This window comes from Sorex araneus, chromosome 5 (genome assembly GCF_027595985.1).
Source record: "Sorex araneus isolate mSorAra2 chromosome 5, mSorAra2.pri, whole genome shotgun sequence".
NCBI lineage: Eukaryota > Metazoa > Chordata > Mammalia > Eulipotyphla > Soricidae > Sorex > Sorex araneus.
In genome coordinates this window covers 112,790,788-112,817,876 of record NC_073306.1, presented here as the reverse complement: position 1 = coordinate 112,817,876, position 27,089 = coordinate 112,790,788, and the positions used below count along the sequence as shown (strand labels likewise).

At 58.5% G+C, this 27,089-nt stretch overlaps 1 protein-coding gene across 2 annotated transcripts in view; it reads right to left on the bottom strand.

Moving 5' to 3' along the window:
• Window positions 1-569: 569 nt before the first annotated feature.
• Window positions 570-27,089, bottom strand: part of BTBD9 (BTB domain containing 9) — a 477,618-nt gene continuing 451,098 nt past the window's right edge. Inside the window, exons 10-11 of one of the 2 annotated variants that reach the window (XM_055138624.1) lie at window positions 16,218-16,296; window positions 4,187-4,492 (exon numbers count right to left, since the gene is read on the bottom strand). In XM_055138624.1, coding sequence (XP_054994599.1) covers window positions 4,322-4,492; window positions 16,218-16,296 — 250 coding nt within the window. In that variant the 3' untranslated portion in view covers window positions 4,187-4,321. Of the gene's footprint in view, window positions 4,493-16,217; window positions 16,297-27,089 lie in introns of both variants that reach the window. The other variant, XM_055138623.1, reaches the window with a different exon arrangement.

Here is a 27,089-nt window from a genome sequence, read left to right as displayed (position 1 = left end):
ACAGTTGAGGCCAAGTGTCCTAGATCCAGTGTGTCCCCCCAGCTCCGGCGAGGCGGCACCTGGGCTGCTGGAGTCTGGGGTCAGTGTGGCCCTGGGGGTGCCCGGGCAGAGCAGAGGGTGTTGCCCAGTGAAAGGGCGGCCACGGGGAGGTGGGGGCTGCGCGAGAGCAGGGCTTTGGACTCCCGGGGACGGAATGTGCTTTTCTGGCCGTAGGGTCGCTCCTGGCAGCGCTTGGGGGCCGTGTGTGGTGGGGAGCAAGCCCGTGCCGGGGTGGCCCGACCCTGGGTCTCGGGGGACTCGGGGCCTGGCGCAGAGCCGTGGGGTAGCCCCGCACGCACCCGGCAAGCGCTGCTCTGGCCGCAGGCACCGGCCCACCCTGGCTGCTCCCGATGCCGCACGGCCCTATGGGGGCGCAGGGTCGGGGGGAGGCAGGGGCTGGAGGGCTGGAGGGAGGGGACAGGAGAGGAGAGTCACAGGGAGAAGGGCCAGGCCAGGGCATGTCGAGGCCTGGAGGGTGCCGACGGAGGGGCTGCGAGGGGCCGGCGGCACAGAGGGACGACACCAACACAGCACAAGAAACCGCTTTATTGCCGACAGGAGCCCGCGGGCGGCTGCACAGACGCGGCAGGGCCCTCCGGGACACACACGTTTGTCTGTTTTGCTCACTTGGGTTGTGCTGCAGAATGAGGCTGAAGCCACGGGCCGCCCTCAGGGGAGCACTCACTTCCTGGCAGGAGCACTGCGGCACGCACAGGGCTTCCCGGCCACCCCCAGGGACGGGAGCTGCAGGTGTGGCCCACGTCGGGGATGGAGCCCCGTGGGTGATGAGGCCCCCAGGAGGAGGGACCAGGAGGCCAGCAGGAGTCTCAGGAAGGAGAGATCTGCCCGGCCGAGTGGCGGAGTCTCTGGCCCTCCTGTCTCTCCAGAGCTGCCCTGAGGGGGGCGGGAAGACCCCTCTGAGCCCCCCCCCCCCAGGGCCTGCCCAAGCGCATCCCCTCCTCCCTGCAGGCGTCTTGGGAGGGATGAAAGCGGGCCCGAGAGCACCCACTGCCGGAGTGATCTGACACCCTTGGGTGGGGCGCAGGGGCCAAAGCCCGGGACAAGAGCCAGCAGGAGGGGTGCAGCCCGCACCCAGGCTGTCCGCCCCCCCCCTGCTCGCAGCAGTGCGCGGTGACCCCTGAGTGACTGAGCACCTGCGTCCCCAGGCCTGCTCGGCTGAGCCAGGGACCAGAGAGGCAGGTGGGGGTCCCGCGCAGCCCCTCCCACCCCACCTCCTGCAGCTGAGCTATAAATACTCAGGATGCAAATGGCAACACTTAGCATAAATTACAGGGTGATTGGGAGTCTCCAGGCCCGCGCTCGGGGAGTTTGTTATTTTCTTTTTTAAAGAGAGAAGAATTGACTTGATGCTCGATGAGGGGACGCCTCCCTGTTGACAGCCCGCCTCTGGCTGGCTGGGGGGACAGGACGGCCTGGCGGGGTGGGCGTGGGCGTGGGCGCTGGTGGGGCAAAGCCCTTTCCGCTCAGTCGGAGCCGGGCTCGGCCTCGGGTCCTGGGGGAGGGGGGCGGGAGGGGGTGGGAGAGTCTTTCCTTGCCGGCCACGCCTGCAACCCTAAAGGGCGGCTACTGAGCGCCGCCCCCTGCTGGCCCCGCAGCCCGGACGACAGACAGACGGGGCGAGCGGCCCCTGTCGGCGGGAGCAGAAACTGCACCTGGCCGCCTCGGGCTGGTTACTGCCCACCTGCCTTTCCAGCTCCCACTCTCCCTCTCCAGTGGCTGGAGGGATAAGTGATTACAATTTTGTTACCTTCTAAACTAAAAAAAAAAAAAAGGTGAAATTGCTCGGTTGGGGCTGCCGGCCTGAACACTGCCTGCGACTGGGCGCCACGTAACTAGGGAGCAATTTTTTCCACAATTCAAAATCTCATTTTTTTTTTTTTTTTGCACCAAGGAATCAGTCTAACAAACACATCCCACTCTTGCTGAAAATAATTTCTTTTCCCAACTCTTCTAGGAATAAAACACTTTAAATGTATTTGTGGGGAACCGACACTTAGTTTAATAAGATTAAAAAGTGACAATTTAAAGAGCAATTTCAAAGTTGCTCACCCACCCTGGCCACAGGGGTCTATCTAAGAGGGGCGGCTGCTCCGGGCACGGCCTCTCCATCCCACCAGCAGCGGGGGGTGCTGCCTCCTCCACCCAGCCCCGCCCTGCCCACACCCGCGTCCCCACCTCCTACTCTTGCCCTGGGCTCAGACACTTCTGGTGTGGGGACCGTGGGCTGCCAGGGGTCGCCCATGGCTCCCGCTGAGGAGGGACAGGGACACGCACCTAAGGGGACTGGGGCGCCTGCTGGGGCCCAGGAGTGCCCCAGGGTCAGCGAGCCACTAGGCGGGTGCTGGTGGACAGGCCTTTTGACCCTAACCAGTGACTAGGGTGCCAATGCACAGGTTGTGCTCCCCGTGGCGTCCGCACGCTGGGGGGTGTGGGTGGAGGGAGGGGCTGAAGCAACTCCATCCTGCGGCGTCCAAACGGGATACACTTCCAGCGTCATCAGGCCGCTGGATGGCCCCATGGCATCCCACGGCCCTGTCACCAGGCCCGGAGGGAAGGGCTGGCCCGTCTCACCCACAGCCAGCCAAGCGCTGACCCTCCTTTAGGGCCCCATCTGAGCTGTGTCCTGGAGTGCATGGAGACCCAGCCCACATCTGGAGGACGGGGGCACAGAGCGCGGGGACAGATGGGGACAGAGGGACAGAGCACGGGGACAGATGGGGACAGAGGGACAGAGCGTGGGGGGCAGGGGGACGGGGACAGAAGGATGGAGACAGAGACGAGGGCAGAGGGATGGGGAGAGAGGGACAGGGACAGAGTAACAGGGCATGGGGGACAGAGGGAAGGGTGCAGTGACGGGGACAGAGGGAAGGGCGCAGTGATGGGGACAGAGGGACAGAGGGAAGGGCGCAGTGATGGGGACAGAGGGACAGAGGGAAGGGCGCAGTGATGGGGACAGAGGGACAGAGGGAAGGGCGCAGTGACGGGACAGAGGGACAGAGGGACGGGCACAGTGACAGGACAGAGGGACGGGTGCAGTGACGGGGACAGAGGGACGGGCACAGTGACGGGGACAGAGGGACAAAGGGAAGGGCGCAGTGACAGGACAGAGGGACAGAGGGACGGGCGCAGTGATGGGGACAGAGGGACAGAGGGACAGGCGCAGTGATGGGGACAGAGGGACAGAGGGAAGGGCGCAGTGACGGGGACAGAGGGACAGAGGGAAGGGCGCAGTGACAGGACAGAGGGACAGAGGGACGGGCACAGTGATGGGGACAGAGGGACAGAGGGAAGGGCACAGTGACGGGGACAGAGGGAAGGGTGCAGTGACAGGACAGAGGGACAGAGGGACGGGCGCAGTGATGGGACAGAGGGACAGAGGGAAGGGCGCAGTGACGGGACAGAGGGACAGAGGGACAGAGGGAAGGGCACAGTGATGGGGACAGAGGGACAGAGGGAAGGGCGCAGTGACGGGGACAGGGGGACAGAGGGAAGGGCGCAGTGACGGGACAGAGGGACTGAGGGACAGGCGCAGTGATGGGGACAGAGGGACTGAGGGACAGGCGCAGTGACGGCCCAGAGGGACAGTGGGGCCCACAGTGGGGTCCAGCCTGTGGGGCGGCGTCCCCCAGATAATGATGGTCCAGTTACAAAGTGTGCCTGGCACTGGGACAGCAACAGCTAAGGGACATCCGAGCCGGCCGAGAGATGCAGGGGCGGCTCCGGGGAAGCTGCCTCAAGCTGTGTTGGTTTCTCAGTCGAACCCCGGGTCTGTGCCTGGGGATGGCCACAGTGACTGATGGTCAGCGAGGCCAGGCCCCCTGGGGGCTACCAGGGGTTTCCCGGCCACTGCAGGAGGGGCGGTGCCCAGGTGGGGGACAGGGGCGTCTGGGGCCACCCGAGGGGCGGTGGACGGCAGCTGTCCAGCTCCCAGAGCTGTTTCCATCAGCCCCGGGGCCATGCGTGCAGGGGTCTGGGCTCCAGCCGGGGTGGGGGCTGAGGCGGGGACGTGCCCACCGTACATTTCCGAGAGGCAAACCCGGCCAGCAAGGGGCGAGCAACAGGAGGAAGCAGAGGCCCAGCGGGCTCTAAGTGGCCGGCGGGGTGGGAGGGGGTGTGGACTGGAGACCCTGGGGCTCCCCGCTCAGCGGCTGCCCCGCCCCTTCCCGCTGCCAGGTTGCCCCTAGAGGGTGGGGCTGGGCCACGCCGGCTGCCAAAGATCTCAGCTGGGGTGCAGCCCCCCGACTCCGTGTCTGCACCTCCTTTATTGGCGCTGCCGACTGGGGGAGCGAGAGGCGCGTGGGCTGCTGGGCAGGGCGTGGGGGTCGAGCTGCGGACCCGACGGGCTGGGGTCCCCCGCCCCCACTTCCTCGCCGTTTTCTTCCTTCTGGCTGTTCTGCTGCTCCGGACATTCAAAGTGGACACAGTGGAACACCTGGGGGGAAGGGAAGAGCCGTGAGTGGTGGTCAGCAGCCCTCTGCCCCGCCCCAGCAGCTGGCCCGAGGGAAATGGGATGGGCGGTGGGTTCCGCCAAAGAGCAGCGCAGGCTCCCCTCGGCAGAGCTTCTCCCCGACCTGCCAGGGCCCAGCGGGGCACGTGGATGCTGCTGACCGGACGGTCTGGGCTGCCACAGACACGCCGTGTGTGGTCCATTGCGCGGGGCACGGATAGGATTGTTAAAAATGTGGCAAAGAAGGTCCCGGAAGGCTAGCTTCGCTGCTCCTGCACCCAGCAACAAGCAACTCGGCCATCAGGGCTGGGAGTAGTGGGCGCCAGGGCAGAGCCAACCTGGGGGCAGTGCCCTCCCTCACACGCTGGTCCGCCCCTGGGAGGAAACGGCCAGAGAGTGGGGGAGTTACTGTGGCTGGGTCAGCCCAGCCCACAGCCCACAGCGGGCAGCTGAAGCCCCCACACAAACGAGGGGGTCACTGCTGAGTAGGCAGTGTCCGTGGTCGGTGCCGCATCCCGGCCCGGGCAGGCGTGAGAAGGCCCCATCCCTCTCCTCAGCTCCAGACGTCGGCACCTGCGCTGAGCCTGTACCCAGGCTCAGCTGGAGTCTTGCAGGGGCCTCTCCTATTTTACGGGGTGCACAGATCTGGGGCACGTGGACCTGGGGTACATAGATCTGGGGTACATGGATCTGGGGTATGTGGATCTGGGGCACTTGGATCTGGGTACGTGGATCTACTTTCTGGCAGTTTTATGAGGATCGACTTCCAGATCTACAAATTCCGTTTTCTCTGAAGGCCGGGAAGGTGAGTGGATTCCCCGTGTCCCTCCCATGCACTGGGGGAGGGTGGCCCCTGCCATGCTCCCAGGGACTCCCACAGGCCCCACTGTGCCCACTGGCTCCGTCCTGGGCCCCGCACTTCGGGCCCCCTGAGCTGACACAAAGGGACTTACTAAATCACGTAAGTGTTCAAAAATGTTAATGGAATTTTTCTGGAAATAAGAAAACATCTTCAAGACATAGCGGCTTAAACCCACGAGAGAAGCTTCCCACAAATTACTTTCTGAGTTGGTGTGCCTTGTTCAGTGAGTAGATTAAACTCAGGTTTATCAAATGCAACCCAATATTTATGGCGAGAGGCTGAAAGGCAGAGAGGGAGGCGGGGTGGGAGGGGCTGGCGGGCTCTCTGGAGCAGGACGGGCCTCTGTGCTGATCGGTGCCCGCACGGCCCTGTGTGTGCTGGCACGTGGGATGTTCATGTGCTGGTGACAGGTGGGGGGAACTGTGGCCCGGGAGGTACTGACTGAGGGAGATGGAGGAGGTAAGCTGAAGGATGGCCCCCCACTGGAGGCTGAAGGTCCGAGGAAGGGGGGCAGAGCTGCCTGAGGCTGGTGGCGGGGGGCAGAGGGAGCCTCTGCCAGCGCTGCGTTCCTGAGCAGTCTGGTGGCAGGAGAGAGCGTGAGTGCATGTGTGTGTGCGAGAGTGGGCACGTGTATGTGCATGTGTATGCATGTGTGCGAGTGTGTGCGTGTGCGTGTGTCTGGGGGGGTCAGGGTGCTGGGCAGCCCAGACTCACCCTGGCAGGCCCAGCTCTCCATGTACCACGCTGACCAATGTGTCACTGGTGCTCCTGCCCAGCTCGCCAAAGCCACTGCCTTCCACCCGTTTTATTTTTTTTAATTAATTTTTTATTAGTGAATCACCGTGAGGTACAGTTACAGACTCACAAACTTTCATGCTTGCCTTTCAGTCATACAATGATCGAGTACCCATCCCTCTACCAGTGCCCATTCTCCACCACCAATGTTCCCTGCGTCCCTCCCACCACCCCATCCCGTCCCCTCCACGCCCCACCCCGCCTCTGTGGCAGGGAATTCCCTTCTGCTCTCTCTCCTCTTGGGTGTTGTGGTTTATTGTGTTCGGTCTATAGTCTCCTTTCAGCCCGCACCTCCCATCCCGAGCAGGACCTCCTAGCACCCTTCACTTGGTGGCCCCTTCTCTCTTTGAGCTGCCTTTCCCCCCCAGCATGCGAGGCCAGCTTCTGAGCTGCTTCCACCCCAGGTGTCTCTAAGTTTCTAACAAGCTTCGGGCCCCACAGTATGTCTGTTATTGAACTCGAGTGCGAATATGAGGGCTGAATCGTAGGTGTGCTTTGGGCATTGTGGTGGGCCTGGGAAGCTGGGGGGGCGGTGCACAGGTGTGTGGCAGGTGCTCCCCCACCCCACCCACTGCTCCCGGATGTGCAGGGGCCGCTCTCTGGGTCCTCAAGGCCACTTCCTCTCAGAGCTATACCTCCGAGAGGTGCTGCCACCTACAGGCAACACACACACACACACACACAGACACACAAACACTCAAACACATACACAGACACAGACACGCAAACTTCCAGGCAAGGGAACCATGAGCCTGGCTGAGGAGGAGGAACAAGGGCCACTTGAGACCCCCACACTGAAGGGACCCCCGGCCCCAAGGTCCTTGAGGGCCGAGGAGCAGGATGATGAGCTCCCGAGTGTGTGCAGAGCCCTGCACAGGAGGCAGCGAAGGGCGAGCGGAGAGGCCCTGTGCAAGCAGGCAAAGGGTGGGTGGGGATGAGGGGGCCCCGCTGCCCCTCAGAAGGGGCTGGTCACTGAGGCTGGCAGGGAGCTTCGGCGGAGGGTGAAGGCGGTCACCAGTGTGCTTGCGCCGAGGCTAAAGACACAGGGTGGCGAGGGGGGGGGGGACAGACACCAACCCAGGGCCGTCACGGCCTAGGCCACACGGGCACCGACTCAGGGAGGCAGAACAAAGGCAGCGTTTCTTGGTCGGAGACAGTGCAGTGACTGGGCAAGCCTTACACGCAGCCGACCCCAGTTCAACGCCCAGCACTGCTATGGTGCCCTGAGCACCCACACAGAGCACCCACCCCCCAGATAAAACACAAACACGCTGAGTCTTCCCAAAGTATCACACCTGTGTGACAAACAATGTGTCTACAGACAGCAGCTGACGACACCCAGGCCCTCGGGGGGGGGCTCGGGGTGCCTCAGAGGGCGGAGGCAGAGGGGTCCCTGGGCCAGTCCCCGACGGCCTGTTCTCACCCTCCGGCCCCTTTACTCGGGCGCGGCTGCAGGCACGGGGCACAGAGGGCCGCCAGCCCCTCCGACAGCTGGTCTGGCGCGGGCGCCTTCTGGGCGGTGCCTGCCCTCCCGCCCTGACCTATGCAGCCCCCGAGCCCCACAGGTGGGCTCCCCGAGGTGCCTGCTGGCCTGGGTGGGGGCTGAGGAGCCGACTCCCCCCAGTTCCCTTCCCGAAGCCCTCCCTCGAGGGGGCAGCTAGGCCCAGTGAGTGTCTGCTTATTTCTGTATTAGTCTTGGGCTGCACAGGCGGTGCCTGGGCCTTACTCGCAGGTCTGTGCTCAGGGACCCCTCCCGCCAACCTCATTCCCGCCCTGCGGCTGGCGCGGGGTGAGCAGAGGCGAGAGAAGCAGGGCAGCCAGCCGTCCTCACACCGCTCCACACTTGTGTCTGACCTTCGTGGAACCGGCTTCAGCGGTCTCAGGAGCTGACTGGGAACGGACTGGCCCTGACTCGTCACGAACAGGCGTCCTTCCTGCTGCTCTTCTCCATCTCTGCCTTCCTGAGCTGAAGCCAGGCTTCTTCACAAGCCCCGCGGGGCTAGGACAGGGCCACACAAACACTCCCGCCCTTTCTGGGGTGCAGGCACTCCCCACCTGTGCTGGCTGGCTAAGCCCGCTGGGCTCCGGGGCACCCCAAGTGCCCGTCTCTGTGAGGCTTGTAGAAGCAGGCTCGCCTCCCAGGGTTGGCCCAAGAGTCCACGAAGGACCGTGGCCGAAACTGGGGAAGGGTAATAAATGCTGGTCAGTGCCCCCCTTGCTTTCCCGGCTTCTCTGGCGTCATTTCCATGGCCAGCTTTCATGCCAACCGGCACAGACAGGGTTTCTGAGGCAAGCTTTCAACCCATAGTTCCGGGGTGATGCATCTTCAGAGAGTGGACACCTCCTTATAAATACCTGCCCTGTGCCACACCCAGACACTGGTTCTCTAAGCTGTCTGCAGCCGCAGCCCCTCAAGCCGGACGCTTGTCTCTGTAGCTCACGAGCCCCCCCAGTGGCCCAGCATGACACTGGGCAGAGCCCACAGGCAGGACCAGCCCCCAGCACTGACCACAGGCAGGACGCAGCTCCAAGGTCTGCACCAAGGCTTATTCGTGGTATCAGAGGGAGCAATTTTCTGGCTGACACTATAGAAGGCAACTGTTTTTTGTTTTTAAGTCTTTCCAAATGTCGCTTTCCCATCTTCACCTACACAAGGGCACCCACAAATAATGGGAATTTCAGCACTCGGCAGGGCCTGGGGGTCCCTGAAGGCATACAGGAGATTGGGGGACCCGTTCCCTCTCCTGTCTGTGGTCCCAGAGTGGCAGTGAAAGCTTGCTGTTGCCAAGGAGAGTACTGGTGGGAGATGGCGCACTGTGGCCACGTCTCCCTGCAGAGCTGGTGCCTGGGGCTCTGGAGGCAGGAGATACCCTGGGCTCATCTCCAAGGGCCCCGGGGCCAGTCAGCTGGAGGCCCACCCGCTTGGTTTCCACGGCACGTGGGGCAGACTCGTCCTGCCTCAGTGCCACATGCCCTGGACTGGGGAAGGTGCTTCCAGCGGGGACACTGAAGTCTCCAGAGGCCCAGAAACCCATATTTTGGCCGGAATGATGGCTCGGGGGCTGGAGCACACTCAGGAGGTCCCGCCTTGATACCCAGCACTCGTGAAGGTCCCCCAAGCACGGGGCTGGGAGAAGCTCTTGAGCATCACTGGGGTGTGGCCCCCAAACCAAAAACAAAACAACCACAAAGATCTTTTATAGTTATGCTGCAGATAACATTTTTTTCTGTCTCATTGGGAAGGAACCTGTAATGTATAGTCCACACTCCTTATTTTATTTACATTACTTTTTCACTGTCCTTATTTTATTGGGGGGTACAGGGTGCACGCCAGCAATGCTAAGGGATTACTCCTAGCAGTGCTTGGGGACCATAGGGGATGCTGGGGAATCAAAGCTGGGTCCACCGTGTGCAAAGCACCCCACCCCCTGCACTGTCTCTCCGGCCCTAAGGCCAGTGTCCTGCAAGCCAGGAAGTAAGCAACACGCTGGTTCGGAGAGGCTGGAGTGGGGCGGTCTGCTGGCCCCAGACCTCTCTCTGCCCATGGGTCCTCCATCCTCCAGCTCCTTCCTCCTGGGCTCCTCCCCTCGCTGGGCCGGGAGCAATGGCCGTTTCTCACCACTTACTTCTAGACCACCATGAGGCCGCTTCTTCCTCTTTCTTGTTTTCTTTTTGTGGTGCTGGGGGTGGTGGGACCCAGGGACTCTCTCTACCTGAGCCGTGCCGGCCCACTCCTCTCCTCCTCCCGACCCCTGGGAGGCATCTGACCCCGACCAGTGGAGGGTGCCAGCGCGGAGTGGCTGCTTTAACCACACACCCCTGCAATCCGACAACCCCTGCTCTAAACGTGCCTCACTTCGCAGAGGCCCTGCAGCTCCCCCATTCTCCAAAGTCAGGGGCATGAGGGCGTGGGTGCCACCCTTGGGCCTGGGGGCACCTGCCTGATGCAGGTTTTCCGGAAGGGAGTGTGGGGTGGGCCCAGGAAAAGCCTCTGCCAGGACAGCGAGGCAAATGCACAGATGCCCCTGGCCAAGCAGGGCCCGCCCAGTCGGTCCCCAGACCCCGACGGTCTGTCCTCACACAGCTCCCCTTGGGGCCCACCGGTCCCTCTGCCCTGGCGCCAGGCTCGGCTCTCGCTGAGGGGCGGCTGCTGGCCGGGGTCCGGGCGGGCAAGGTGCGAGTGCCCACAGGCCGGGGCAATGGGGGAATAACTGCCACCAGGCCGGCTAGGAAGGAGCTTTTTCTTTTCCCCTTTTCAGTTTCCCTGCTCTCTTCGGCACGAGAGGCTCGGGTTGCTATGGGAACGAGGATGGCCCGGGAGCCCCCAGCCACTCGGTGGCCGACAGAGCCTGTAAATAAATTCCGCCTCGCGCCGGGCTCTGTGCTGAGTGGTCCTGGCGGGCAGCTCATGCAGCCACTTGCCGACTCTCTGTCCTGCTGCTGGCGGCGCGCGCGGCCCCCCGCGGCGAGTTCATGGGCCGATCACTATTCCTCACACGCACAGCAGCAAGCAGGGGCCCACGCCCAGCCTGCCCGCCCGCCCGCCGCACCCCTCCACCCGCCCCATGGCGGCACCACTCGCCTCCTGCAAAGATGCGCCCACCTCCCCTCCGCTGATGGCACGTGAGGCACCAGCCCCGGCCCAGGCTGGCTGCAGTCCACCAGCTCTGCCGCACAGCACGCTTCTCTCGTGCAGATCGCGCGGCTTCCCCCCAGTTTCTCCCCCTGTGCTTCAAGCGTCTCTCTGTGAGAACCTGAGAGGTGCACGGACTGCAACGCACAGCTCCTGGGGCAGCTGCACGGCCATCGCCACGCTGGGAGCCAGGCCCGCCCCCCAACAGGCCCTCCTGCTCCCATCCTCTGCTCCAGGAAGATCCCGCCGGCCACCTGCTCTGCAGATGTGGGCCGTCAGGGACCCTCCGGTCTGGCTGACCCCTGGACAGCGCCCACTGGCCTGTTCTCCCTGGGGCATCCTGTTCCCAGCCTTGCAGAGCGGCTCATCAACATGCCCCCCATGGGCCCCCGGGGTATTCCGAGGGGCCAGGGATGAAGACATCATCAATGCAGTACGAGACTCAGCGGGCACAGGAGGGTGGCCAGGCCAGAAGCAGCCTGGGCCGGGGAATCGCTGGCCGAGAGCACGCATGGGCGTAGGGTGGCACGTCTGTGACAGCTCAGCAGACCCCGCCACGCCGGGCTCCATGGTGCCATGCTGCTGCCAGCGCTGGCTGGACTGCGCTCTTCTTCTCCCCTCCTTCTGGCTGCTACTGTGGGGACCCCGCTGCCAGAGCGGATGAGTGGGCACTGCCCATCAGCCCGTGGCGAGCACTGGCTCCCTCCTGTGTGTGTGCAGAGTGCGGGGGCCAAGCCCAGGGCCAGCCTTAGCGTTGGCACACACGGTCACACCTATGGGCCGCCTGCCTTCCTGCTGTGCTCACGCAGTCTGGCTGCAGAGCTGGGATGCAGACGGCAAGGCTGCCAAGGCCTCGAGTGGGCCTGGGTAGCAGGGACCTGAACTCACAACCGTACGCCTGCAAGGCCAGTGATCTAAACCTGGTGCTATTCCTTTAGGCTCATGTTTTAAAACGTGGCTGAGTGGAGGATTTACTTCACAAATGAGAATTAAGTAGTGTAATAAATATAAACGGTGTGGCACATAGTGAGTGCTCAATAAAGAGCAGCCGCGGCCAGGACTGTTCCGAAGACCCTAACCTGGAGAGGCTGAGGCTGGCAAGTGTCTTCAGTTACAGGATCTTGGTTTACAAAAAGCCTTGGGGCCAGGGAATTGGGTAGGGGGTACAGCACGTGCCGGTTTGATCTCTGGTGCCACATACGGTCCCCTGCCAAGAGTGGCCCAAGCCTCCCCACCTCAAAAAGAAAAGGACCTTCCTGTTATGATGACAGAAGCCGGTGTGGAATGGCCTGGTCTCCCGAGAGTGATAATGTTCGCTCGATCTCTTCCTTGGCTGCTGACTGATGGGCGGAGGGGAGATGGGTGGCCGGGCTGATGGATTCACTTGCTCGCTCAGCCAATAGGTACTTGTACGTGCAGGCTCGCGCGAGGTGGCAGAACAAAGATGAACAGGCACAGCCTCTCTCCTCAGCGACGCGGACTCAATAGCGGGGCCCTGAGAGCAGGCGCCGGGCGTCAATACCACCCTCGGCTCCTGCTACTGACGGGCAGGGCTCGCGCGGGCCCCTGGGGGAGAGGCTGCCTGCAGCCCCGTGAGCCCGGGCTCTGCCTGCAGAAGCGGCTCTCTGGCCCGGGCTCTCCTGGAAACCACAAAAGGGAACACGGGGCCTTTTCTCTAAGGCTGAGGAGAAGCTGCTTCCACATCTCCTGTCTTCAGGGACGCACCCTGCTGGGGGTCCCGGGATGAAGGAGCCCCGAGGGCTGGCAGTGCAGATCTGTTGGGCCTGAGGGGCCTGTAAGGAAGCCGGGGGGAGGGGCAAGCTGAGCCCACCAGGCCAAGGAAACGTCAGGGAAGCAGCTCTCAGCCCGGGCACGGGGCCAGCGAGCGGGGCTGAAGCCCCCCAGCCGAGCACAATGCCCCTGGGGGACACAGAACACCCAGGCAGGAGGGGAGGGAGGGGCCAGGGGCGCACGCGGAGGACGCTCCGAGAAGCTGGGCTGGATGACCAGGGCGGCCAGGACAGAGTGCGGAGGGCGCGAGGGAAGGCCGGGCGTCTCTGCGCGAGGCCGGCATCAGGGGGTCCGTGGCAGGAGTCAGATGCGGGGCGGCAGAATGAAACGCACTCATGGCTGTGGTGCTCCCAGAGGAAGCGAGACAGAAGCCAGGCTCGGGAACAGGTCCCGGGAAACCTGGACGCAGAGGCTAGCTGGGGCCACACACCCTGACGAACGCTGGGCTCAGAGCCGCCACACCACTCCCGAGTGCCCCCGCGCCCCTCCCACCCTCCTCTCGGGTGGGTCAGCAGCTGCACGAAGTCACTGCTGTGCCACGAGGCAGAGTTCATCACCATGGCTCCCGTAGGTGGCCCACAGGGCACCAGGCCACGCCAGGAACCCAATCCATCTAGGGGCTAGGCGCCAGCACAGTCCCGGCTCTCGGGCACTCAGGGTAAAGGAACGGTCCCGCCCCACCGGACAGACTCACAGCGACAGACGGGGAGAATCGTCCTTCCACAGGCCTGGTCACGAGGGCTGGGGCGCCCCCAGAGCCACACCCGGGCCGAGTCCCTCCCCGCCCACCAAGAAGCCCGCCCTCTCTGGCCAGAGCGCTGCAGCTCCCCTGCTCTGAGGCAGGCCGGCCTGATCCAGCAGGCTGCGATCAGGACTTCACGTTCTCATGCTCGGGGCGGAGCACACTTCCTAAGGGGGAGGCCCTGGGTTCAACCCCCGGCAGAAAACTAGAAGTGAAAAGAAGAAAAGCTAGCTGTTTAAGCGTCCTCTGGAGGGTGTGTCTGCCAGGCCCAGGGACTCCTGCGCGGAGAGCAGTGCTGTTCCGGCTCTTTCTGCTCCTGGCCAGTGTTCACTGCACGCTTGAAAACGTTCCCAGTTGGCAACATTACACGGAATCTTTCTTCCTGATCAATAACTGACTCAATAAGGCAGCTGAGCAGCCTGCCCATAGCTAAACGGGGCAGATCACAGTTAATTAGTGAGTGACCCTCTACCGAACTCATTCAAATGGGCCAGCCCAGCGTGGCTGGGCCCTTGCACAGATGGTTTTGGGAGCCCCCTACGACAGACCATGGTGGGAAATTACGGGTGGGGGCCGGGGGCACACTGCATGAAGATGCTGATCACCCCCAGCGCTTCAGCCCCTTCTGATGAGGCAATTCCTCTGCTGTACTTCATCCCCGCAGGGACCCATTAAGGGGAAAAAGCATAGTTTCTGGGGGGTGGGGGGTGCATGCATTAGAAAAGAAAAAAGTGATGGAAAATAAAGTATATTTACTTTAGCTTGATATACTGTTATGGAAAGATAAATTTAAATTGGTTTTCAATTTACTAAGCACCACACATAATTAATTTAACATAGTTTAAGTGGTAAGAAAATTGGGATTTATTGGCAGGACTTTAAAAATATGTTTGGTTTGAAGATCAAATATATATTAAAATGCAGATTCAATTTTAATTTTTGTTACATCATCAGAAAAGGAAAAATGCTTTTAAGAATTAATGTTTAGAATTGTTCAATCTTATCTTTTACCAAATATTGACTGGTTTATTTTTATAATTTTCACGTTTGTTTTAAAATGAAGAAAGGAAGTTTTAGGCTTCTGTGCATAAGCTCTTCTCTGAAACAGACTGTGTGTCATTTTTATTATAAACAGAAAGACAAACTAAATAGAAACATCATAATATTTTCATTAAAAAATTTTTTTTAAGGGTTAGAAATATCGTAATGGACTCCACAGGTTTTGCAAATTTTTTGGTTCTGCTTTTCATTTTTCACTGCGAGCGGGGCCTGACTCTGCCCACAACCCTGTCCATGCCCTGGACCCAGTGTCAGCGCCTCTCACTGACTACGCTGGGTAAGGGCTAAGAGGGGCTCCACTCACGGACACTGGTCTCAGCCTGAGTTCAAAGCGCTGCAGGGTCTCCAGAGTACAGGGAAAGAGACACACACACAAGAAAGCAGAAATGTTCCCTCCCGCCCAAGCCTCTCCCCTCCCTGAGTGCAGCCTGGGGTCTCACCTGCCCGCTGGCCCTCCCCGCTGAGTGGGGCGACAGTGGCCACGGGCAGGGGAAGGAGGTGGCTGGGCCTGCATGTGAGTCCTGTGGTTTCAACCCTGCTGTGGGTTTCATCCCCCAGGGCCTCCCTAGGGAAACAATTCAGACGGGCACGGGAGCCCTGAGCTGGACCCTGCGGGCGGGAGACGACAGCCGCCCGTGGCAGGCTGGGTAGGCCAGAGAGGCACAGGACAGAGAAGCTCGGAGCCCCTTCTGCCCGTCACCTCCAATCTGCGCCCCGCAGTTCCTCTGGGGGCACTCGCTGACCACACTGTCTGTGCTCACACAGCAAGAGGGGGATGCACACGAGGGGGCAGCAGGCCAGAGCCAGTGGGGGCCCTGCCGCCAGCTTTGCCCCTCACCCTTTGGAACAGGAAGGTAAAGTCACGGATCTGTGGAGCGTTTTCCTCTCAGCTGAAATGGGGCTTGCCCTCATGTCTGGAGCCCAGCAGGCCCCCTGTGGCGGCGGGTGGGGTGGGGGGCTCCCTTGTCCAGGCCCTTCCGGCAGCTCTGTTCCTGGCGTGTGCCCAGGGAAGCGGGGGCCAGGCCAGCGCCGGGCACCTGTGCCAGCTACTGCCAGAATGGGGGCGGGATTCATCCCTCCCCCCCTTCAATGAGGTCCAAGAAGAGCTTCTGGACAGTCGAGATGGAGAAGGGACCACTGAGTCAACGATGGTGGGCGGGATGGCCCGGGACGGGAGAGGTGTGCAGAAAGTAGATACAGGCCCATCGTGATGGCCTCTCAGGAGCACAATGCCCGTAAGTGAGGGAGAGTAAGAAGGAAGGTGTCTGCCACAGAGGCGGGGGGCGGCGGGAGGGGTACTGGGGACACTGGTGGTGGGAAATGTACACCGGTGGAGGGATGAGTGTTCGATCATTATATGACTGAAACTCAATCATGAAAGCTTTGTAACTGTATCCCACGGCGATTCAATAAAAATAAACAAACAAATAAATAAGCTTCAGGCTGCTGGCCCCTGGGGGTAGGGGGTAGGGGGCAGGGAGCAGGGGCGCCGGGAGGTCTGCGCAGAAACACTCAGGTTTATGCTGTACAGGACTGGAGCAGACAGCAAGACCCCCCCAGGGCTGGTTCCTGACCCGGGGCCGAGGGAGCACTCAGGGGAGTGTCACTGGGGCAGAGGGGGCTCGGGAGCTGCCTGAGCTCTCAGGGTCTCTGCAGTGGATGTGGCTGATCCTGGGAGGAACCAGCAGGCCGGAGGAGCTGGCTTTCACGTGCGGGGGGGGCATCGGGAAGCACAGGAGAGCCCCCGGGCCAGAGCAGCGTGTGCCCACGTTGCTGCCCGGGCACGCTGCAGCCGGGGGCTCTCCCGGCTGCCCTCCCAGGGCCTGACCTCGTTTGCCGTGTTGTGTGTCCCCACGATCCGGATGAAGGAGGCAGGCTGTCTTTCGAAGCTCACCGACTGCCAGGACCTGCGAGAGAAGCACAGCCTGGTCAGCGGTGTCAGCCCTGCCCGCGCGGGGTCCTGGCTGGTCCTGGGAGACGCGGCAGGAGCTGTCTGCGGGCACGCGCAGCCTGAGGACACGGCGAGCCCACGCGGCCCTGGGACGCTACAGAGAACAGAGGCGCCGGCCACCCCCACGCAGGGCCAGGAGCGCGGCCAAACAGTCGAGTCACGGGCACTGGGGGTCCATGAAACCCACAAACCCAGCCGCCACGGGGCCCGGGCTGAACAGTGACCTGCAGAGGGGCGAGTGGGGTCAGCAGCACGTGGGAGGGGGCCGTGAGGGGAGGTCTCGCGTCCCTGCAACGGGGCCAGAGACGGGCCCCCTGTGTCCAGTGGCAGGGCTGGGCCTGTGGGGAGCGGTGAGGCCCAACAGTGCCTTCCAGAATCAGCGCGAGGAGCTCGGTGCCGGGAAGCTGCTTCCCGTAATCGCCTAATCACCGAGGAACGCGGCCAAGGGAAACGTATGTACTGAGGCTGCTCCCCTTCGGCTCAGGTGTTCCGTCTTCTCCCTCGCGGGAGCCTCCCACCGCTGCCCCGACACCAGGCCCCTGACGGTCATTAAAAAGCCGTTTCCATCCTGTGTGCAGCGTCTGTGCCTCTCCAGGCAGTGCTCTGGAAACAGCAAAAGAACTGCTTTGGCCTTCGAGTGCCACCCCTCACACGGGAGGGGACGCAGCCCGCCGTGCCCAGAGCCTGCACTCCGGGCTGTTTGCTCAGTGGGGGCCAGCCCCTCCCAGGCCCCCCACCGCAATGCTGCCGAGGCTGCAGCTCCTGGGAAGCCCGAGGGGGGTGCAGCCCGTACTGCTAGTGGGGGAGAGCCCACCTAGGGCTCGGTGGGCTTGGGAGGGGCGGCAGCTACCCGTCAAGTCAACTGTACAAATGGGTGGGAGCGGGGGAAATGGAGCTCTGTGTCTATAAGAAAACACTCGTCCTGTCAGGGGCCGGGAGCCACAGGGGGAGCCCAAAATGGGCAAAAGGCAGCAAAAAAGCCCTTCCAGGCGCTTCCGCTGAGAAGGTCATGTGTGAGGGCTGTCGGCTGCCTGCGTCCACAGCCCCCGGAGCAGGGGAGGCCAGCACGGGCCAGGCTGCCCGCCCGCTCAGAGGCAGGAAGCTGTGAGGCCTCGCTGGCCTGACGCCGGCCCCCCTCTTCCACGCGCTCCTCAGGACACCCCAGTTTTCCTCTCCCCTCCCAGTGTCCAGGGTGGGCTTGGGCGTGGGCGGGAAGGCTGGCAGGGAGCAGAGGCAGAGCAATAAGATCAGAAGGCCTTGATTTAACACCAATTCTCCATTACATTAATATCTAATCACATTAGAGTTCATTTTCACTAACACAGCCTGAGAGTTGAATACATGATTTCATTTTCAGTAAAACTGGATACCACCCCTCAGACCCGTGGACAAGCGGGAGGAAAGTCGGTCAACGTGAGGTAACGGGCATCCCTTTCCCTCCCATACAGGGCTCCAGCCCAACGTCCTCAGAACACCCTGATGCCGCTGGTGGGGACAGGAGCAGGGGTGTGAGATGGTCCCCAGGGTCACATTGCAGCTGTCACATGTCTGTGCTGGGGCCCTGCACGGGCCCCGTCTGCATCCTGGGGAGCACCCCACGCCTTTCCCAGCACACAGCCCCTGGAAGGCCAGCGGACAGACAGAGACAGGTGTCACAGCGTGTTCCTGGCTTAGCACGGCCCGCCCCTGCCCCTGCACAGCACGAGGGTCCGGGGCTGGTCCCATGAGACCAAGGGCCCCTTCCAATGCTGTCCCTCAGTGTCTGCCGCGCTTTGGAGAGAAACATTTCAAGAGACCTTTGGTGCTTTTTGAATCTAGGAGATTGTATATATGTGCAGGAAGCAGGCAGTAATCCCTGAGCATCGCTGGGTGTGCCTAGCACCCCCTCCCCCAACAAAAATAACACTGGGCAACAGTGACCCTTCCACCCAGCTCTTCTACACATGACAAGGAATGTAGGGATGAGGCCAGTGCTGAACACAGAGTACTTCTAGGTGAGAGGACCATGGGGTGACAGGTAAGACGGCGGGGGAGACTGCACCCTGGCTTTTTGGGAGCCAAGGGACAGTGGACAGAGTGGCTGGCCCCGGACCTCTGAACCTGGTGGCTGGGCTGAAGCTCAGTTTTGCATTCCTGGCAGCTCTGGGACCTGTCTGGGTTTCCATCTCCATGTCTGTAAAATGAGGGTCAGAACAACTTTCCAGGGCCAGAGAGGTGATCCAGAGGGCAGGGCACCTGCCTTGCGTGTCTGACCCCTGCATCACAGAGCCGGGAAAGGAAAAGAAAAAGAAGAGAAACAGGTGAAGAAGTATGACAAGCCAGGTAGACAACAAAGGCCCCCATGGTGATGGAATTCTTAGGAAGTAATGAAACTTTCAGCTGTAGCAAGCCCACCAGGCAGACACAGGAACTGAGAAGACCCTCACTGGTGGCACCAACAGGCGTACAGAAGCCTGGACACCCCCCCCACACACACACCGCAGGCAGGAACAGATGCCAGAGAGGGCCATCAACACTCCCAACTCCCAACTTGTGAGCTCGAAGCCCCATGCGGGCAGTGTGGGAAACCCTGCACAGGCCAGCCTGGGCAAATGCCGCAGAGCCTGTCTGCCGCTCCGGCCTGGTGGCCAAGCAGTGTTGCCCGCACCTCCCCTGAGGTGTGCATGGGGCTCTCTGCCCTCCGGGAAGCCTGTGTTCTCCCTGGGGCACGTCACTTCCCCTCCCCTCTCTCCCTCCTTCCCTTCCTCAAACCTCCAAATAAAACCTGTTTTCACTTCTCGGCTCCTCCTGAAATTCTTTTCTGTGAGAAGGACAAAGACCTGCAGGGCCCGGGGAAGGCCTGACTTTCCTTCCCTGTGGAGAGCAAGTCCTCCAGGCCGAGTCCCGGCTCCCCAGGAAATCGGGTGGCGGAGATCAGCTCCACCCGAAGGTCAAGTGGGCGGCAGGCGTGGTTTGGCGGGATCGAGCTCTGCAGGGGCTCATTGGGGACCTTGTCAGTCCTGGCTTCCCAGCCACGCCGAGTGGCAGAGGTGGATAAGGAGAAAGTGGCTGTCTCGCTCCTCCAGGCCACCCGTGGGGCCACTGACTCCAAATGTAGGACACCTAGGACCCTGCCCTCTTCCTGTAGAACACCTAGAACCCTGCCCTCTTCCAATAACTGCTCCCGCCTCATCTAAGGCTGCTCGTCCTGCCTGCACAGCCCACGGCTCGAGAGAGGCAGGGGACGGGGTGAGGACAAAGGGCATGTGGGCGGTGGCTCCCAGCCCGCTGGAGCCCAGGGCACCGCACAAGGCCATACCTGCCCTTGAGAAGTTCCTGGACTCTGAGGGGAGGCTGGCTCTCCTTCACGAGTTAATTAGAGAGCCCTGCAAGTGGCCCTCGGTCCCAACTCACACCCTGAGAGTGTTCCCAAACTTCCCTTGTAATTGGTTGTTTGACACTTGGAAGCAATTCTTCCAGAAAAATAAAGCTATAAATTCTAATATGGTTCCCAGGCCCACCCATGAAACTCAATTTAACCTGTAATGAGGCTGAAATACTATATATACATGACGTTTAAAAAAGGGAAGGGAAAAAATGTTGTTACCATAGTAGTAATTAAACAAGCCAGAAAAAGAAGCAATTTAAAACGACTTCTACAGCTGATGCTAGAGAGATGCGTGTTCAACACCCTCCTGCAGGAAGGGTGCGGGCGGGGGCTGGTCTGCTGGGGGGGGTGGTAAAGCAGGCCGGGACCTGCCTTCCAGGAGCCTCCCCGCCCCCACCCTCCCCGCAGGGCTGGTGGGCTCTCTGCAGAGTGGGCACCGAGGCAGGAGACCGCGCGCTGCGTCAACAGCCCAAGCTGCTCTCCAGAGTCAACAGCAGAAGCCGGACTTAATGACTGCGGGCTTATCCTCTGCCACCAAAGGGCACATGAAGAACGTTCCGATAATAGAGGGTGGAAGCACCGATTACTCCCGTCACCCTGTCACCGAGTGCCACCTAGACCTCACTGGTGCTCCCACGTCCTGACTCTGGGGCGGGAGAGTGAACATAAGCGGGTCACACGCTGACCTCAAACAAATTAGAGTCCCAAGGACTCAGTTTCCCCTTGGGGGGGGGGCTGGTATGCATGTGGGGGGTCTCTCGGTCCTGAGCACAGCCACGCATAGCACACAATGCAGCTACACACCACTGCGCGGCCACACAGCCAGAGTTGTTCTGGTCGCCCACTAAGAGCACGGCTGCTGTAAGGTGTTTCCCTCCTCCTCAGAAGGGGTGGGCGCTGGGTTTGCACCCTGGGGCTCTCTGGAGGCGGGGAGGACGGGACAAAGGAGACCCCCAGGAGGAGAAGGTTTCATTTGATTCAAATAAAAAATTGCAGTGAGTATGAAAAACGTCAGTTCCAGTCAATTCTGGGGGTGGGCGTGTGAGTCAGCATCATGTTACCTCTCATTCTTCAGAGAGTTCTGGAAAGAAATAAAAAGGAAGAGGGAAGACAGGCTACAGAATGGGAGATGATATTCACCAAATACCCATCTGGTAAGGGGTTGATATCAAGGATATACAAGGCACTGGTTGAACTCCACAAGAAGGAAACTGCCAAGCCGATCAAAAAATGGGGTGATGAAATGAACAGAAACTTTCCCAAAGAAGAAATCTGAATGGCTAAAAGATACATGAAAAAATGCTCCTCATCACTAATCATCAGGGAGATGCAGATCAAAATAACAATGAGATATCATCTCACACCTCAGAGACTGGCCCACATCCAAAAAAAAACCAATATCAACCAGTGCTGGCGTGGATGTGGGGAAAAAGGGACTCTCCTTCATTGCTGGTGGGAATGTCAACTGGTTCAGCCCTTTTGGAAAATAATATGGACGATTCTCAAAAAATTAGAAATTGAGCTCCCATTTGACTTAGCAATACCACTCCTGGGAATATATCTCGGAGAGGCAAAAAGGTATAGTAGAGATGACATCTGCATTGGTATGTTCATTGCAGCACTGTTTACGAAGCCAAAATCAGGAAAAAAACAGAGTGCCCAAAAACAGATGATTGGGTAAAGAAACTTTGGTACATCTACACAATGGAATACCATGCAGCTGTTAGAAAAGATGGAAGTCATGAAATTTGCATATAAGTGGATCAACATGGAAAGTATCATGTTGAGTGAAATGAGTCAGAAAGAGAGAGAGACAAACATAGAAAGATTGCACTCATCTGTGGAATATAAAGTAGCAGAGTGGGAGACTAACACCCAAGAGTAGTAGAGATAAGAACCAGGAGGTCTGCCCCACAGCTTGGAAACTGGCCTCACGTGCTGGGGGAAAAAGCAGCTGAGATAGAGTAGGGAACACCTAGTAGAGGATGTTGGGAGGACCCACTTGGGTTGAAAGTTGCGTACTAAAAGCAGACTACAGACCGAACATGAAGGCCACTCAATACCTCTATTGCAAACTACAACATCCAACAGGACCGAGAACAAAAGGGAATGCGGCAGGGTGAGGTGGTGGGTGTTGGGGTGGGGGTGGTGGGAAGAATGCTGGGAACATTAGTGGGGGAGAAAGGGCACTGGTGGAGGGATGTAAACAATCACTGTATGACTGAAATGCAAACATGAAAGTTAGTAAGTTTGTAACTGTACCTCACGGTGATTCACTAATAAAAATTAAAAAAATGAAATAAAAAAAATGAAGAGGGAGAAGGAGAGCGTCCGGGGTGCACCCGGGTGTCTGTGAGAACTCGCCATGGCGGATGTAGGAAGCTGCGGACGTCTGGGCACTGCGCTGGCCTGTCAGAGCCAGGAGGCCTGGCTGCGGCCAGCTGTGGGGGAACATGCTTTGCCACAGCAGCATCACATCCGAGCGATCGAGTGGCTCTGGGTGGCAAAAGGCCTCCCAGGTGCTCAAGGGGAAGGGAGCAGAGCGCAGCCTGAGCACCTGTCCTGCCCGGACCCTGGGGTCCCTTCAGCGTTTGGAGGGGGTGGGGGCTTCGAGAGCCCAGACCCAGAGTCTGTGGTGCCAAGAGGCCCCGGCCAGGCTGGAAGTCCAGCAGGACAAACTGGACACTGCTGCATCTTGCTGCAGCCAGGACCTTAGCATGACCTATGTCAGAGACACATGCTCCAGCACACAGGCACGGCCGCTGCCCGTCTGCAGTGCAGCGCGGGGAAAACACGGCAGGGCCACGCCAAGGGAGCTCTAGGGGGGCGCAAGTCCCCAGGTCACCAGGGGCCGGAACAAGGAGCCGCCAGCAGCTGAGACGCAGGGGGACGTGCCCTCCTCTGCCGGCAGGAGCAGGGAGTTCTGGAGGGTCTCAGGGCTTGGGGGCACAGCAGAGACTGTGGAGTCGTGGCAGTGATGGTCCCACACGGGGCCCTCCGAGTCCCCTTCCTTTCCTCCCTCAGCTCTCCGCCACTGTGCCCTGCCTTACCAGCCGGGCAGGAGCCCAAGAGGAGGCCCAGGGCTGCGTACGGAGCGGCCTCTCCTCCTTCTCCCCTCCAGTCCTTCACTACAGATCTGCGGTGTTTCTCAGGGAGGGGGCAGGCAAAGGGGCTGGCAAAGGGGCTCCCAGGAGGTGCTCGGGGGGCCCAGGGGGCGCGAGGCAGACCGGGTTGGGCTCTGTTTGGGCCTGAGTGACGGCTATCACCCCGGCCACCCGAGGTGCTGGTGTGACCATGCACATTTGCGGCCAGTGCGGGTGTTGGGCTGTGACCAAAGGCAGACAGCCCAGTGGAAGAGGAGGAAACAGCGCAGGCTGAGGGGGCGCTGCTGAGGAGACACATTTAAGGAAGCTGCAGTGGGGACGGGGAACAGAAGGGCCGCACACAGGGGAATCCTGTTCTATGAGAAGGAACAGGAGGAGGTCGGTGAGTGGACTGGATCAAAACCAGTGGGCAGGGGTCTCCCCAGGCAGGCTTAATCCCTGCCGAAACCCTCCATGAGGCCGCAAACCTATCCATGAAGAAACATTCTAGGCAGTTTTCTCTGTTCCTCATGTTTAAGGTGGAAAGTCAGGCAAGGTTCAAAGAGAGACGCTGGAAGCAAACAAAACAAAAAAGAAAAATTCAGAACTTGGGGCCAGAGCAACAGCACAGCGGGGAGGGTGTTTGCCTCACACGCAGCTGAACTGGTTGGATCCCCGCATCCCATATGGTCCCTCAAGCACCGCCAGGAGTAATTCCTGAGCGCAGAGCCAGGGGTAACCCCCGAGCACTGCTGGAAGTCATCCAAAGAGCCAAAACAAAAGAAAAACACAAAACAATATAGATACAGTTCAGCAAGCGAATAAAACGTCAGAGAAAAGGCCCATTTATATAAAAAGCTAAGTATTATTACACCCTTGCAATGAGAATCAAATGATAAGAAAGAGAATAATCAGAGAACATGAAAACGCTCATGTAAATTAAAACCATGAGTTAAAATAAATAATTCAACAGATTACTAGACACTTAAGTTAAGGAAATGTCCCAGGACGCCCAACAAAACAATAAAGACAGAAAATAGGAGGAAATGGTTAAGAGGAGAAAAGGAACAAGCTAAGAGGTCTACTGGCTAATGAATAGATGTTCCAGAAAAAAAAAAAAACACAGATATTTGCTAGAAAACTGTTTAAGTAAATAAGATGTTTTCCCCACCTGGAGGACATGCTTCCAGGTTAAACAGAATACTGAACAATCATAATAAATGAGGAAATATCCACACAAAATTGTATTTTTGAGGAAGTTAGATCTTTGGAGAAGAGAGTGGTGAGCACAGATGTAGGAATAGAGTCATGTGAGAGTTCAAAGCAGCACTGGGAACTAGAAGTAAATGGAGGGAAAAATCAGTTCCCAGCTAGAGTCCCAGCCAAACTGCTAAGTCAAGTATCAGCATAAAGAAACTTGCACTCATGTATCATTATATCACTGTAATTCCATTGTTCATCGATTTACTCGAGGGACACCAGTAATGTCTCCATTCATCCCAGCCCTGAGATTTTCAAAGCCTCTCCTTACTCGTCATTCCCGACGACTGGAGGCTTGTCAGTATCAGGGGAATGAGACCTGCTATTGTTACTATTTTTGGCATCGAACACACCACGGGTAGCTAGCCAGGCTCTGCCGTGCGGGCAGGATACTCTCAGTAGCTTGCCGGGCTCTCCAAGAGGCATATATATATATGCCTCTGGGTCCCTTGGGGCAGGAAGGCTCACACTTGCCCCGCTCTGGGGCGCCCTGAGTGAAAACAGGCTGGCGCGGAGTCCGGTGGCGTGGTTATGGGGGCCTCATCTTATGCTCCCTTCTGGGAGAGGCAGCCGTGAGTTCTGGAGGGTGGCCGATGAGATTACCTGGCGCCGGCAGGAGGTGGCTTGTGGCTGTGACCCCTGGGTCGATGGAGACTGGGGGCGCCCCAAGGGACCCAGCCCCAGCAGCCAACCTCCACTATCCAACCGCCGCCAGGCTCCAGGCCGCTTTCCACACGCTCAGACCGAGCCCCATGCAAGAGCGAAGTCCCACGGAACCCAGGTAATGCGGAACTTTGTGAATTTGGGCTCTGGGCTCAATGGGACCCAGGAGCAGAGATCCTCTGCATTCATGTAGACATTTCAAAAACTTCACCTCCAGCCCTTCAGAAGAAACTACCAGAAAATGTGCACCATCAAAGCAAACTATTAAACTAAGATAAAAACAATCCCTGGTGGGGCTGGAGTGATAGCACAGCGGGTAGGGCGTTTGCCTTGCATGCGGCCAACCCGGGTTCGAATCCCAGCATCCCATATGGTCCCCTGAGCACCGCCAGGGGTAATTCCTGAGTGCAGAGCCAGGAGTAACCCCTGTGCATCGCCAGGTGTGACCCAAAAAGCAAAAAAAAAAAAAAAAAAAAAAAAAATCCCTGGACGCGGACAAGAGGATGTGACACGGAACAGCAGGGAGGGTCTGCCAGGGTGGGGCTGCAGGGAGGCCTGAGATGCTTGTGTGTGTGTGTGTGTGTGTGTGTGTGTGTGTGTGTGTGTGTGTGTGTCGGGGCTGGAGAAGTTGGTCAAGGGGAAAAAAACAAGCTGATTTACTGTATGTGTTTGATCATGTTGTTCTGATAAAAGTTAGGGAATAAAACGATATTAAGGGAGGTGGGCACAAAGGTGGTGTTGAGGGATGACAGAGCCAAATATCCAAACCAGAGTCAACCACACTGAAATCAAGATGCCCAAACTTGAACAAACAAACTCAGAAAGGTGCCTGTCAAGGGGGTGGGCAGGGGACGTGGAGGGGAAATGAAGGGGGCCTGGGGCCTGGGGGGGGGGGTAGCTGACACTGGCGGTGGGATCAGTGCTGCAATAGTGGGTATGTGAAACTCAACTACAGAAAGCTTTGTAAGGTTTTAAAAAGTGCTTTATTTTTTTTTAATTTTTTATTGTGGAAAGTTACAAAGTTACAAAGTTTTCAGGTTTAAATCTCAGTTATACAATGCTCGAATACCCATCCCTTCACCAGTGCTCATATTCCACCACCAAGAATCCCAGTATAGCTCCACCCCGCCCCCTCACACCCCAAACACCCCCACGCCCCTAACCCCCCCACCCTAAGCCCCCCCCCCCCCGCCTGTGTAACTAATAAATTTCACTTTACTTTCACTTTGATTGCATACAATATTTCAACAAAACTCACTATTATTGTTTGGAGAGTCTCTCCCCTAAAGTCAGACCTGCTGAAAAGGAAGCATTAGGTAATTTGTTTTCCATTGCTGAGGATGAAGAAGTGTGAGTGACCACACTTAGCGGCCTCTCAGTTTTGGGTTTCTGTACTTTAGTATTTTAGTAACTAAGTCCAGAGAGATATCTGCCAGAAGTTGCATCGTTGCCAACTTGTACTTCTCAGTTACACATATGAGTGCAATCTTTCTATGTCTGTCTCTTTCTTTCTGACTCATTTCACTCAACATGATACTTTCCATGTTGATCCACTTATATGCAAATTTCATGACTTCATGTTTTCTGACAGCTACGTAGTATTCCATTGTGTAAATATACCAGAGTTTCTTTAGCCAATCATCTGTTTTCGGGCACTCTGGTTTTTTCCATATTGTGGCTACTGTGAACAGAGCGGCAATGAACATGGAAATGCAGATGTCATCTCTACTATACCTTTTTGCCTCTCCGGGATATATTCCCAGGAGTGGTATTGCTGGGTCAAATGGGAGCTCAATTTCTAACTTTTTGAGAATCATCCATATTGTTTTCCAAAAGGGCTGAACCAGTCGGCATTCCCACCAGCAGTGAAGGAGAGTCCCTTTCTCCCCACATCCACGCCAACACCGGTTGCTTTTGTTTTTGGGGATGTGGGCCAGTCTCTGTGGTGTGAGATGATATCTCATTGTTGTTTTGATCTGCATTTCCCTGATGATTAGTGATGTTGAACATTTTCTCATGTGCCTCTTAGCCATTCGGATTTATTCTTTGGAAAAGTTTCTGTTCATTTCATCAGCCCATTTTTTGATTGGGTTGGCAGTTTTCTTCTTGTGGAGTTCAACCAGTGCATTGTATATCCTTGTTATCAACCCTTTATCGGATGGGTACTGCATAAATATCCTTTCCCATTCTGTAGACTGTCTTTGTATTTTGGTCACTGTTTCTTTTGAGTTGCAGAAGCTTCTTAGTTTGAGATAGTCCCATTTATTTATCTTTGTTTTCACTAGCTTAGCCAGTGGCGTGTCAGCTTTGAAGATACCTTTGGCTTCAATGTCGTGGAGGGTTTTGCCGACCTTATCTTCAATGTACCTTAGGGAT